General features: G+C 33.6%; 1 protein-coding gene across 3 annotated transcripts; it reads right to left on the reverse strand.

Moving 5' to 3' along the window:
- Positions 1 to 8,641: 8,641 nt before the first annotated feature.
- On the reverse strand, positions 8,642 to 13,684 carry LOC111398685. 3 transcript variants are annotated; one of them, XM_023025720.1, is made up of 8 exons: positions 13,538 to 13,684; positions 12,929 to 13,047; positions 12,765 to 12,847; positions 11,709 to 11,802; positions 11,495 to 11,616; positions 10,164 to 10,328; positions 9,361 to 9,454; positions 8,642 to 9,054 (listed from the first exon to the last, which is right to left on the reverse strand). In XM_023025720.1, the coding sequence occupies exons 3-8, from the start codon at positions 12,766 to 12,768 to the stop codon at positions 8,805 to 8,807; spliced, it is 729 nt and encodes a 242-aa protein (XP_022881488.1). In that variant the 5' UTR covers positions 12,769 to 12,847; positions 12,929 to 13,047; positions 13,538 to 13,684; the 3' UTR covers positions 8,642 to 8,804. The 3 variants fall into 3 exon arrangements, with proteins under 3 accessions (XP_022881488.1, XP_022881487.1, XP_022881486.1); XM_023025719.1 differs by lacking the exons at positions 11,495 to 11,616; positions 11,709 to 11,802 and adding an exon at positions 10,964 to 11,085 and having other exon boundaries at positions 13,538 to 13,682; XM_023025718.1 differs by lacking the exon at positions 11,709 to 11,802 and having other exon boundaries at positions 13,538 to 13,678.
- Positions 13,685 to 14,982: the final 1,298 nt, after the last annotated feature.

Raw genomic sequence — 14,982 nt, forward strand, 5'->3', positions numbered from 1 at the left:
GCAAAATCAGAAGCTGAATATCCTACCACCTCAAGATGATTTGTACGCTGGAATGTAAGCATATAACCTTCAATTTTCTTCAAATATCTCATAACTTTCTTAGCTGCTTTCCAATGTTCTTGTCCTAGATTAGACTGAAATCTGCTAAGGACACTTACTGCGTAGGCTATATCCGGTCTAGTGCAAACTTGAGCATACATCAAGCTCCCCACAGCGCGAGCATATGGGATCATCTTCATAGACTCCCTTTCCAGCTCATTCCTTGGACATTAAGTTTTGTTAAACTTATCTCCTTTTATGATAGGTGCATCACCAGGTGCACAATTCTGCATATTAAACATTTCTAGAACACGTCGTATATAAGCTTTCTGAGAAAGTCCCAATAAACCACGATTTCTATCACGATGTATTTCAATGCCAAGTACATAGGAAGCTTCTCCGAAATCTTTCATCTCATAATTAGCAGACAACATTTTCTTTGTCTCATGAAGCAACCCTAAGTTACTGCTAGCAAGCAGAATGTCATCAACATACAGTACAAGGAAAATAAAATTTCTTCCACTGGTTTTAAGATATATGCATTGATCAATAGTATTTTCAACAAAACCAAGAGATGTCACAACCTCATCAAACTTCAAATACCACTGTCGAGATGCTTGCTTAAAACCATATAAGGATTTGTTTAACTTACACACCAAGTTTTCTTTTCCTTTTACAACAAAACCTTCAGGTTGTTTCATATAAACCATTTCAGAAAGATCTCCATTCAAAAATGTTGTCTTAACATTCATTTGATGAAGCTCCAAATTATAGTGTGCCACAAGAGCCACGATAATTCGAAAAGAATCTTTCAACGAAATAGGGGAGAAGGTTTCAACATAATCAATGCCCTCTCGCTGAGTGAAGCCTTTTGCAAAATCTTGCTTTCTTTCGTTCAACATTTCCTTTTGAATCTAATTTACTTTTGAAAATCCACTTGTTATCTACAGCCTTAGCATCTGGAGGAAGTTCAACAAGATCTCAAACTTTATTCCTTTCCATGGAATTCATTTCATCTTCCATGGCAGCTATCCATTTATCTACCTCAGGACTTGTCAATGCTTGATTATAAGTTACAGGATCAACAATATGCCCGATATTAAAATCGCTCTCCAATAAATATGTAACATAATCACTGGGCAATGCAGATCTTCTTTCCCTTTGTGATCTCCTAAATTGTGGCTCAGGAACCGATTCAATCATTGTTTGAAAAATTGGAGATTCCTCCTGGTTCCTCGGTTCTTCATTAACAACTTCAATTGGTTGGGAACCAACTCTTTCCTGTATGACAGGAACTGGAACTACAACTTGATTAGGTTCAACAAGAATTTCTCTCAACGTGGGTTGAACAAGAATTTCTCTCAACGCAGAATTCCCACCATCTCCAAAATCATTCTCCAGAAACTTAGCAGTAATGGACTCCACAATTCTAGTGCTACGATTTGGACAGTAAAACTTATATCCCTTTGATCTATCCGGATACCCAATAAAGTAGCCAGGAGTTGATTTAGTGTCTAATTTCTTTTCAAATGGATTATAAATCCTAACCTCAGCTGGGCATCCCCAAACTTTAAAGTGAACCATACTTAGCTTACGTCATTTCCATAATTCAAAAGGTGTCTTTGCAACAACTTTACTTAGAACTCTATTCAAAATATACATANTTTTCCTTTTACAACAAAACCTTCAGGTTGTTTTATATAAACCATTTCAGAAAGATCTCCATTCAAAAATGCTGTCTTAACATTCATTTGATGAAGCTCCAAATTATAGTGTGCCACAAGAGCCACGATAATTCGAAAAGAATCTTTCAACGAAACAGGGGAGAAGGTTTCAACATAATCAATGCCCTCTCGCTGAGTGAAGCCTTTTGCAAAATCTTGCTTTCTTTCGTTCAACATTTCCTTTTGAATCTAATTTACTTTTGAAAATCCACTTGTTATCTACAGCCTTAGCATCTGGAGGAAGTTCAACAAGATCTCAAACTTTATTCCTTTCCATGGAATTCATTTCATCTTCCATGGCAGCTATCCATTTATCTACCTCAGGACTTGTCAATGCTTGATTATAAGTTACAGGATCAACAATATGCCCGATATTAAAATCGCTCTCCAATAAATATGTAACATAATCACTGGGCAATGCAGATCTTCTTTCCCTTTGTGATCTCCTAACTTGTGGTTCAGGAACCGTTTCAATCGTTGTTTGAGGAATTGGAGATTCCTCTTGGTTCCTCGGTTCTTCATTAACAACTTCAATTGGTTGGGAACCAACTCTTTCCTGTATGACAGGGATTGGAACTACAACTTGATCAGGTTCAACAAGAATTTCTCTCAGCGTGGAACTCCCACTATCTCCAAAATCGTTCTCCAGAAACTTAGCAGTAATAGACTCCACAATTCTAGTGCTACGATTTGGACAGTAAAACTTATATCCCTTTGATCTATCCGGATACCCAATAAAGTAGCCAGGAGTTGATTTAGTCTCTAATTTCTTTTCAAATGGATTATAAATCCTAACCTCAGCTGGGCATCCCCAAACTTTAAAGTGAGCCATACTTAGCTTACGTCATTTCCATAATTCAAAAGGTGTCTTTGCAACAACTTTACTTAGAACTCTATTCAAAATATACATAGCTGTTTTCAAGGCTTCACCCCACAAATATTCAGGCAAATTTGTTCTACTCATCGTACTTCTAACCATATCTTTTAGAGTTCGATTACGTCTTTCAGAAACACCATTCTGCTCAGGTGTCCCTGGCATGGTGTATTGGGGCACTATTCCACACTCTTGTAAAAATTTTGCAAAATCACCCATATTTTGACCAAACTCGTCATATTTCCCATAGTACTCCCCACCTCAGTCAGATCTTACAACTTTGATACTTTTCCCACATTGTTTATCTACTTCCAGTTTGAAAACTTTGAATTTCTCAAGTGCATGTGATTTGTCGTTAATCAAATAAACATATCCATATCGTGAGAAATCATCAATGAAAGTTATGAAATATTTATTCCCACATATAGTGGAAAGCAAAGGTCCACTGATATCAGTGTGATTTAAGTTCAAAATTCCATTATTCCTAGTCGAACCCTTCCTCGTAGACTTAGTTAACTTTCCTCTTATACAATCTATACAGGTGTCAAAATCGGAGAAGTCTAAGAAAGGAAGTATCTCATCTTTTATTAATCTTTCCATTCCATCCTTAGAAATATGACCCAATCGCTTATGCCACAAAATAGAGGATGATTCACGAATTAAAGCCCTTTTCTTTGATACATTTGTAACACACGAGACATCACCAAAAGAAGCCAAAGATAATTTATATAAACCATCACATAAAATGCCATTTTCAATCAAACGAGAATCATTAAATAACTTAACCATTCCATTACCAAAATTAAATGTAAAACCACAAGCATCAAGTTTTGGTATAGAAATTAAATTCCGTCTCATCTGCGGTACGTAAACTGTATTTTCCAAAACAAGATAAAAACCAGACTCTAAAGTTAACTTCACTATTCCTATGAATTCAATCTTCACTTGGAATCCATTTTCAACGCTCAAGCTTACTTCATTCTCACTTGGCCTCCGTTTGCTTATGAACCCCTGCAAGGAATTCGCAATATGAATACTAGCTCTCGAGTCTAACCACCAAGAATTCAAAGGTACATCTGCTAAAGAAGACTCAAAACAAACTAAGGCCAAGGGAATACCTGAAGAACTTTTCTTCTTTTCCAACCAAGTCTTGAACTTAAAACAGTCTTTCTGCCAGTGACCCTTCTTTTTACAGAACTTGCATTGATCATTTTTCTTTATAATTGCTTTGGGACCACTAAAATTTTTATTCTGCTGACTTCGGTGAGACTTATTACCCTTACAAAACTTAGGTTTATGATTATGAGAAGGCCCCTTATTCTGTGATGGCTGAAAAGCTAATTGCACAATTTCAACAGTTTCACGGTGCATCCTATACTCTTCTTGGGCACACACTGCTATGAGGTCATTCAAATTCCACTTATACCGCTGAGCATTGTAAGCAACCTTAAGCTGATTAAACTTGCTAGGAAGACTATTCAAAACATGATAGATCAGGAAAGGCTCCGTAATGGGAATGTCAAGAGCCTTTAGCTTAGATGATATATTTATCATTTTCATAACATGCTCCCTAACACCACTTGTACCATCATATTTCATGCTCATAAATTTATCCATCAGATCCCCAGTTTCGGCTTTATCAGACTCAACAAATTTTTCTCCTATGGCATCCATAAAACTTTTGGCATTTTCATTATCAGGAATGGCACCTAGAATGGAATCAGATATCGATCGCTTAATGATTTTCAAAAAGAGTTTGTTAGCCCTTTCCCGCTTTTCATGCTCGGCTACATATTGAACGGTACTCTTATCTGTGGGTTTTTCAAGCCTTTTCTCCATTGCAAAATCCAAGCCCAAAAGACCAAGTGCTATTTCTACGTCTCGTTTCCATCTCACATAGTTATTCCCAGTCAATGTTTCAATGGCAAACAATTGATTCGAAAGAGATGAGGCATTATAAACTGTGGAAACATAAAATATCACAGCCAATATCATCCAAACGTAATGCATGCAATCAAATGGATGATGAAATATCAACTAATTAATATGGGCTATTAATTAGATAATCTGTAATTTAAATCGAAACATATGAATTTTATTACGGTAAGAGCCTAGGTGCATCATCGTAAAGTCACCTTTAGGTCGACAATACAATATGTTATAAGGTACTCTTAAAACACATCATGTAGCCAGTTAACAAAATTACACTGGTTTTCAAAATTCCAACACCTTTGGGCAGAAGGAAATTTCTAAACCAAAATAAGCCGTTAACTTTCTCATGCCATTTTTCAAAAATATTACATATAATAACACCTTTGGGCAAGATATTATATGCAATAAATCAAAAGTTGTTGGGCAAAAATATATGTATTTTTATTGTAGAGAAAATCGAATAATTAATAATGAGTGTGCCACTTTAGCAGCTACTACCTATTTTTATTTCAAAATATTTCTCTTAGTGGGAAAACAAGAATCGTTGCAAGGCCCATAGAAAAATTCAATCACAAAATAATAATCACTAATTGATGAATGACAAAATTCACATGTGATTGAGAACTAAAATTGGCAACAAAATTTTAATATATAAAAGGCGGAATTTAAACGAACAAATAATAACAATAATTATACATTTAACGAAAATATAAAAGTTGTCAATTATTATTATTATTATTATTTCAAACGGGTCAATTTTAAAATAAAATTTTTAATTTTGGTCAAAATTGAAATTTTTAGAGTCAAAACCCATTTAAAAATTTGCAACATGACCCCTGGTCTAAAATTATTAATAGGCCCTTTTAATTATATAAATTAGATGACATGTCCTCCTTTTATTATTTACAATCTTAACCCCAATTTCTAATTGCAGACAGGGGCTTGAAAATCAAATATTTGCAAGAGGAGCCCCCGTCTCCCCTTACATCTGTTATCGCAGACAGGGGCTATGATTTTGAGTACGATGAGACATTGTAGGTCAAATATTCGCCATGATTAAATCCGCTACAGCTTGTCGAGGTCTGGTTGAAGGAGTAAGCATCGTCGGAGGCAGTCTGTGTGACGATGGGGGAATCATCATTATAACGCCCAGCTGATCCTCCGTTGGTGGCTACATGGTGGAATTGTTTTTGCTTTTTCTTCAGGTTAGAATTAGGTTTAGGGTTTGCATTCAGTCGAGAATTCGAACTCGAAATCTTCTTCCCCATGTGGACCCAGCTAGATTCATTCTGACTAGCAAACAAAGATGAGGCCATAATTGCAACGGCGCAGCTCAACTCCGACGAATCTCCAACAAAATCTGTCCAAAAACATATATATAATCTTTTTCAATTGAAAACGACTCAAACGCCACGCGCTAACCAGAATCTTCACCGAACTTTAAAAAACTCCGATCACCAGTCGCCGACCGCTAGCCGTGGAAAGATGGATACGAAAAATTGCAGGGGTGTAAAGAAAAATCGTGCGGGTGTAAAGATTGGGTTTTTGCTGGAATGAGCCCAACTAGTTTCGTACATAGGAAGCTATGGTCGAAAACCCATTGTCGAAACCCTTGAAGGATGTTGAGAATGTTGCGTGAAGAATGTGGCGTTTTGATGGCTTACGTCTTCGGCTTCTTTACTGAATTATACACATATGCACACACGAAAATATACATGCACAAAAACGTGAAATTAAAAATTTCATGAAGAATTTTGATCTAATTGTTGAATTTAGTTTTAATCATGTTAAGAATCGATAATCACAATCCAATAAATTAATAGAAACGAATTCATACTTGTGGAAGTCATTGTTGATATGAATTATAATTGTAATAGCAGTCAAGATCTTCCCCTCCTTGCTCCTCACAAATTGATAGCTATCAATGGGGCAAGCTAATGAAATATATGGAGAGGAGAGGGGACCTAGCCTTTATATATATAGGAAATAATTTGAGCCGTCCCATTACGACTAGAATTCTAGTTAGGGTTTATTTCTGGCCCACATACTTTAAATTACCACATCAAATTAATTACAACATGTAAGGTGTAAAAGGCACAATTGATCACTTAATAAATTTGGCTCAAACTCAAATATCATTATGAGCCATATATCTAACCCATAAAATTTGCAATCCAATGTGAAGCCCACATATGAAATAATTAATTATTCCAACATTACAATTATGCCAATTTCTTTTTCTCTTTTCTTTAGGGGAGAAATTTGAGCTTCATGTGGTCGCACATCTTCTTTGGCTAACGATCACAACACCATGAAAAATCATGATAAAACAGGTAGGGAATGGACCAGGCGGACGCCTAGCTCTCTTCCACGTTATAACCTTGAAAACTTCAAGAAATTCGAATTCTCTCATCCCACACTCACAATTAATAAAGGATTAGCCTTAACCTTCGTGTGATTATATTGGTATTTAATTGTCATTTTTCTTTCCAAGTATCTTAAAAATATTTTGTAGTACAAGCAAAGAACAATAGAGGAAGATATATTTTAAGTGATAATATAGGCATCATTACATGACACGACGAGTGTTGCTAACTTTCCTAAAACTCATTTCACGGTCATATTGAGGAAAATGTCAATTCAAGTTTAGGCCTATCACATCATTATTATTATTATTTTTTTTTTAAATTTACGCGTGGTTTATTTTCTTTTCAAAATAGTATTTATTTTTATTTTTTTCCAAAAATATTGTATTGTTTTATGTGTACTTATATGAGTTGGATAGTCTTATATGATCATGATCATGGATAGCCTAAGTGAAGTTTGGGGGTACTTTTAAGGTTGGCTTAGTCAAACCATTCAATTTTCACTTCGACTTTTGAACAATTGAAAGTTTTCACAATGGCATTTTTAAAAGATAAAGATGTCCTTAAATATGTTGTACAATTATAAAATATTGTTCTATTTAAAATATATTATTACTATTTTAGTTAACAAGTGAAAATTAAACACTTCTCACTTAAAATTTCAAAATCAGATAACTTTTTCTATCTCTTTATCTCAATACAGATAAAATTTCTCTCATCTCTCATCCGCTCCAACCTCAAAATTTAAGTAATTTACTGAAAGTTGAACAAAGAAATATTTTTTATATCAATTACTTTGAATCGATAAATATATTTACGTATGTTTAATTTCGTTTTCGTTAAATTAATGCACGTTTTAATTGACAAATCTTATTTTGATTTAATACTTTTAGAATAATTTTTTTGTTACTAAATCTATAATTTTTTTAAGCATGATAAGAAAAATCTATTTGCATGTTGAGACCGACCGACGTAACACCCGGCTTTAAAACTTTTTTTTGAAAATAAATCTTGCCCAGTGGGTTGAACCAAATTTCAACTATATATATATTTTTTTATAATTAAAATTTCAGCTTTGTGAAGCAAATATTGTTGTAATCTTGATTTGTTATTTTGGTGATTTCTATGGAAATGAACAAGTACTATACAAGGTGGTTTTTCAATTTTCGTAATAGAAAGTACATTATACACGAAAATTTACCATAATTTACAAAACAAGCTCAATGTCGATCCCTCTCAGTACGATATGGAACTGAGATTTTTATTCAACTGAAGTTCATCCATTCCGATTCTATCTATGAAGTTGCTTCTGATGCTAAAATAAATTATCTATTAGAATTGAACAAAATGCTCTCACACGAAAGTTAGTTTTGATAAATAAAATTAGAGTATATCTACTGGTTTACAAGCTTTTGATTTTGCGCAATAGGATTGAGGAAGTGGCGGTGAATGATAGTCTTGTTGTTTACGTGAAGAAAGATATATTCTTAAATATTGATAATGAAGTGATTGTATTAAAATATCAAAGTATGAAAACTCGTAAAGAACAATTGAAAAGTATTTCATTTTTGGTATAACATTTGTGTTATAATGTTGTTTTTTTTTTTTTTTTTTTTTTTTTTTCTTTTTGACCTTTAGCAATATCACCCATACTGGAAAAAATTTCTGAGTCCACCCCTAGCTATACTGACACTGTAAGATTCACCACAAACAATGTTATCGATTATGAGTCACTCAACAATAATAAGAACAAGAGCATTAATGCTTATCATGTTTAAATGTTTAACTATACAGACGAAAGACCCTCATAATATTTTTGTCATTCAAGTTAATGTGCAATTCAATCTTTTGCTCACATATATTCAAGATTCAAAGGCGTGAATCGATCAATTTATCAGTTTTTGAACAAGACAACGATGTTTTAGAAACACACTTGTCTTTATATAGACTCGCCATCACAAAATCCAGCACAATAGAAGCCAACTCTTCTTGATGTGAAGTGTACTCATGATCAGCTCCTTCAACAATTTGTAGCTTGTGATTTGGTATATATTTGGCAAATTCCATTGCATCTTCAACAGGCACAAATTCATCCAACGTACCATGAACGGTTAATACCCTGCTAACAAGTTTGCTAAGTTAGACTATCTGGTATTAGACAGTATTAAAGGATAAAAAAGAAATTAAAATATTATCCATTGTGTATGTACATGCAAAAGTGCATAGAAGCACGAATATTTTGTTAACCCTTATTAGCAACATAAGAATGACAATACTAGAAATACTAGGAACAAGAAATACTGGATGCCTTCACCTGCCAAAGTAAATTGATTTGATGTTTCATTTATATATGAAGAACAGGAAATACTAGAATTCACAATAAACAATATATCAATAACTAACTATGTCCGATGCTATTCCGAACCTGCAGCTTGGATGAATAGACTGACATGCAGCATGCATATCTGTTGCTAGACGGTCCATCAAACTTTCCTTCGTCACACGATATTCAATCTTCCCTAGAAAAATGACAGATATGGCATATGAATCCTTCTAAAGATATGCAAATGAGAACTACCTGTTTTTTAAAACTTCTTATGCGGGTTTGTTATGTAAGAGACTGGACAAAACTGAACGGTATAACAAACAAAATTGTAACTTTTCTCCTTGTTTTGTACGGTCTTCCGTACTAAACATGTCACTAATATCCGTATAAAAGGAAATTTATATAGATATCTAAAGAATTTAGAATAATAAATATAATTTAAAAAATAAAAAGTTAGAAATTCTACACATAAAATAAGAATTCCATTTTCTTTTTATTTGGAACTAGGTTTCTTTAGCAAGAATCCTAGGTGAAAACAAGAGACTTTGTATAAAAGTAATACTTAGAGTTATACTAACTTCCGAAATGAAGGGGACTAAATAGGAACATGAGAGATCCCGCGAAGAAGATCCTTCTCCTTTCCTTTTTTCGGAAGAAAAAGAGGAACCGAACAAAATTGATGAAACAAAAGAAATCCAAGTGAATGGAAAGTAAAAAGCGGCCCCTCAAAGGTTGCAAATAAATCTAAGTACCTTTCAACATTATTTATCTTGAAACGTTTATGGGACATATTTAGATAATTGAGAAGACGAAAGTTCGTGATGCAAAGTATTTATGTAACTGGCAGTAAAACATTAACTGAAGTGATGCAGATATGTCAGTGAAACAAAAATAATACGTACCTCTTCTATTTTTAACATCAATGAATCCATTTTGCTCAATGTTCTTTTGGAAGTCCTTACCCAAGCGACCTTCAATTCCTCTCTTTAGATTATAACGCCCAGCAATATTTACCACTGTTTGTATGTCATTATACCAAGAAGCATAAAGAAGCACAGCATTACCTCCTGTAAGAATGTCATCCAACCATACGGCAATATTTTAGGAAAGGAAGCACAGAAAGAAAGTCCATTCGCATAAACATAAATAGTTGACACTTGTAAGCTCTAAGAAGCAGAATTCTTTAACGTGAAACAATACACTGTATTTGTGCAATAATTGGAAGACTTCCTTGAACAGGAATTTTTCTTCAAACTGATAAGTGGAAAATGTATCAAAAGGTCCTGAGAGTAAACCACCCAGAAAGTAATTGTAGGCTGCAGCACGGAGCGTTTACAGAATTCACAATGTGTAGATTTCAAGTGGAATAAAATATTATTCTCACTTAATTTATATGTTATCATGAGAAGTATAAAATTAGATAATTTTCAATCGACAAAAAATTCAAATGTACAGAAAATACTTTTATAGAACAAACAAGAATGGTCTTTAGAACTCTAAAAGTTTTTGTAAGTACTTCAAAAATCTCACACGTAGATTTCCTATGCTCATAGCTCTCTTAGCGTCCTACACATCCCCACCCCCACCCATCAAAGCCCAGCCTCATGAAAATTGAAAAAGGAGAAAAAAAATACAAAATCTAAGAAAAGAAAAGGGGGGAAAAAACCGAAAAGTTCAGTTTGCAGAGATATATCTAGCACACCTTTGCTGTGCCCAATAATTGCCACTATGCATTGTTTCTCCCCTTGAAAATGTTTGTCCACGGCTCTTAGGTCTTCAGCTTCTCTACGGTAGTTACCATACTGAAACGTTCCTTCACTTTCCCTGATAAGTTGAGAATATTTCTTTATTAGTAACTCCACAAGTCTCGGGTAAATGGAGGATCTAAGCATGTTTGTGAAGCAATTTCAAGGAACCTGCTTATTAATGAACAAGATACTTGGTAAACCTTGGACCCATCGTAAGCTTTCAGAGACAAGTCATGTCTTTGGGAAGATTTATAGAACAAAAAAGAATGGTCTTTAGAACTCTAAAAGTTTTTGTAAGTACTTCAAAAATCTCACGTAGATTTCCTATGCTCATAGCTCTCTTAGCGTCCTACACATCCCCACCCCCACCCATCAAAGCCCAGCCTCATGAAAATTGAAAAAGGAGAAAAAAAATACAAAATCTAAGAAAAGAAAAGGGGGGAAAAAACCGAAAAGTTCAGTTTGCAGAGATATATCTAGCACACCTTTGCTGTGCCCAATAATTGCCACTATGCATCGTTTCTCCCCTTGAAAATGTTCGACCACGGCTCTTAGATCTTCAGCTTCTCTACGGTAGTTACCATACTGAAACGTTCCTTCACTTTCCCTGATAAGTCGAGAATATTTCTTTATTAGTAACTCCACAAGTCTCGGGTAAATGGAGGATCTAAGCATGTTTGTGAAGCAATTTCAAGGAACCTGCTTATTAATGAACAAGATACTTGGTAAACCTTGGACCCATCGTAAGCTTTCAGAGACAAGTCATGTCTTTGGGAAGACGAAAACATGGTGCCTATCACAGTTATAGTTTAGCTTTAGTTAGATCAACCCAATTGAACTTAAGGCCACCTCTGAGTGTGAGTCCCAAAGGTTTTTTTTTGGCACGCTACAAGTAATACTGCATGCCAGTACCAACCCTTTCTAGACCATAAGTTTACACTTTATTTTGCAGACAAAGTAAAATAAATCTTAGGTGTGTAAAAGTAGAAATTGTCAGATGCTAAGCAATCAGGAATTCTGTTGAAAAAGTTTGGGGAAAAAAATGTATAGGTAACAACCTAGAGCATCCCACAACTTTGAGAAACTAATATAATTAAGATTACACAGAAGTGGATATGTTGCCTCCGGTCACCCAAGCAAATGGAAAATTGAATAAAACATCAGTATCCACCAAGGACTCGGGTTTTCATCTAAATGAAAAACGATAACCTGATTATTTTTCAGGAGAACGAGACAATAGATAAAGACTAAATACACTTAAAGAAGAAATAGTGAGTCATGCACAATAGGATCACATATTCACTGACAATGAAAGTAACGAAGCAATCCTATCTAAGACACCTCCCTTTTCTTTACTGTGAAAGCAAAGAAATAATGTTGAAAAAAATAAAATCATGAGAATTTGTTTCTAGGATATAACTGCTTCCAGAGGAAAGAAACACGTGCAGCTGGCAAAGAACCCACATTTTATGAAGCATAAAATTTATAAGTTTTCAGTACCTAATCTCGACATATATCAAGAACAAAAACATGATAATCTAAAAGCAACCATAAGAGTAAGAATATCTACTTCATTTACAGCTAGATACATCTAATTTCTAATTTCAATTTCAATGGAAGAATAATTTTATGATCATTAATATAAAATTTCAACAGGATAAACAATTTAGGAAGAGAACAAGAATAAGTGATAGATTACAGATATGATGTGTTGTTAAACTGCTTATATTATGAGTAACTAGCTTCAACACATACCCATTGCCAGCAAAGTCAAAGCGGAAGGCACTAATTCCTTCTTTTTCAAAAGCAGCCGCAAGGTTCACCATAGGAATTCGATCCTGAGACGCGGATGGAACACAAAAATTGAGAATTATATCTCTTACATTGCACAGATAATTTTCTAGATCAAAATTGCGAACCTTCGAGGAACGGAAACCATGGCATATAATTACAAGCTCGGGAGAGCCCATTTCATGCAATATCCCAACAAGCTTCTCATCATGGGTGCTCTCTATTACTACTCTCTTGTGTTCAACCACTGCCCAGTAAAGTACAAAAGTTACCAAAAAAACGAAAAGAAGAGAAAAAAGAAACAAAACCCACAAAGTAAATATGTAATAAATTGACAACTTGTACAGAAACTAACTACGAGGTTAGAAACAAATATTGTTTTTCAACAAAAATATTCGAGTCTACTAATGGCTGCAAGCAACAATACGATTGCAAAGTATCGTGATAGCAATATATACGAAGATTTACCATTCTTAGCTTTCAATAGCACAAATTACTCAAAATAATATATAGAAAATTATGAAAAGAATAAAAATACAAAGAAACACAAAACGTATAAAAATAGATTCAATCTTTAATTGTTAAACTGAAACACATATCCCATAATTCAAAAACAATGTTTGGTTTTCTTTCTTCTTTATTTTGTTTTTATTTTTGCTTGAAATAGAAACAGTGATATTCAAGCGTGTTGAAATTATGAAAAGGGGTAAATCAAATTTATGTTGCTAAGTACTCACCCGAGCGAGAATTTGAACCAATCTGAACCATTTTTGGGATTCTCCTACGCATACGAATTACAATGGTAGAACTTGTTAAGAGTCTTAAGACTGTAACCTTCTTTCCCTGAACTAAGTCGCGTTCAACGGTATGTCTCGTGCTTGTTAGACTGTAATCCTGAACTAAACTCGCGTTCACAGTTTCTCTACTTTAAATGCTTTCAATGAGGACCTTTAAAACAACTCATGATTCTCACTCATTCTTAATTGCATTCATACAAATAAAATATTTACACCTAACTTCATAATTTTTCACTACATTTTATCCATACATTATTTAAAACGAAAAAAGTCATGAGTACAGAAAATTCTTTACAGAATTTTTACCTACGTTGTAATCGCAGATGATTGAATTGTTTTTTTTATTCTCTTTCTATTTTTCAGTCAATTCCTGTCATATGTTGTCTGTTAAAGATTTCTGTTTTTGAAGCATGATTTCAAAACTTGCTATTCAAAAAACTATTATTAATAATAATATTATTATTATCATTGGCAAAATAATGACCATCAAAGAAAGGTTCTTTAGGTCCATTAATGATATAAAAGTGAGGAAAATTACGTCATTATCATAAAGGGTCATTATATTATCACCACAATTTTATATGATACACCATATTTTAATTGTAATTAAACTCATCAATCTTTGCTCATTATAACAATTATTTTCTTAAATTTTTTTCGTCGAATTCTTATATTCAACCTTTCATTAATTAGTATATATCATCTTTGATGATGATTTATTTAAAAAATAAATAAAATTCATGCTTCGAAATTAGGAATATATATATATTATATATTTATTTTTAAAAATATGACAAAAAATTAAATTATTTTATGTTATTTCAACGGACTTTTACATATAAAACTTTCATCAAATACAAAAGGTATTAACTGATAGAAAATTTGAGGATAAAAGTAACGTGAAAAATGTTAGGAATGTAAGTGCTATATGAGTAAAAATTAATAGCCATAACCACTATTAAAAGATGGTGCAAGAAATAAAATTGTGGTATAAATATAATTACTCTTACTATTATTTTAAGATACACTTTCAAATTTAAGAAACTTATGATTTTTTTGTAAAAATAGATGGTATTAATTAAATATGTAATTAAAGAAGCTAAGGTTACAATAATATATAATTATGGTTACAATAAACACAATAGTAAAGATATGATGTCTTATAATTTATAAACATTCCCAAACCAAACTCAACATGGTCGGTTTAACCTAAAATCAAATCAATCCAACCCAATTAATGGTTTAAACTCAGTCCAACTCATGCCCACCCCTAATCATACCATGAAGATCTATACCTAGAACACTACTGCCACCTCACCACCACGATGCAAATTTGTACGTTCTCCGCACCACCACACCACCCACATCACCACTGTTGTACCACC

The sequence above is a fragment of the Olea europaea genome, chromosome 8 (genome assembly GCF_002742605.1).
Source record: "Olea europaea var. sylvestris chromosome 8, O_europaea_v1, whole genome shotgun sequence".
NCBI classification, from domain to species: domain Eukaryota; kingdom Viridiplantae; phylum Streptophyta; class Magnoliopsida; order Lamiales; family Oleaceae; genus Olea; species Olea europaea.

Bases quoted from the DNA above. Each gene is read 5' to 3' on its own strand.
- LOC111398685 (XM_023025719.1), bottom strand. From the start codon at position 13,589: ATGCGTAGGAGAATCCCAAAAATGGTTCAGATTGGTTCAAATTCTCGC. The intron at 12,848-12,928 runs GTTCGCAATTTT...TCCGCGTCTCAG, and splicing joins ATGGTTTCCGTTCCTCGAAG to GATCGAATTCCTATGGTGAA. The intron at 9,055-9,360 runs GTTCGGAATAGC...ACTTGTTAGCAG, and splicing joins TCTATTCATCCAAGCTGCAG to GGTATTAACCGTTCATGGTA.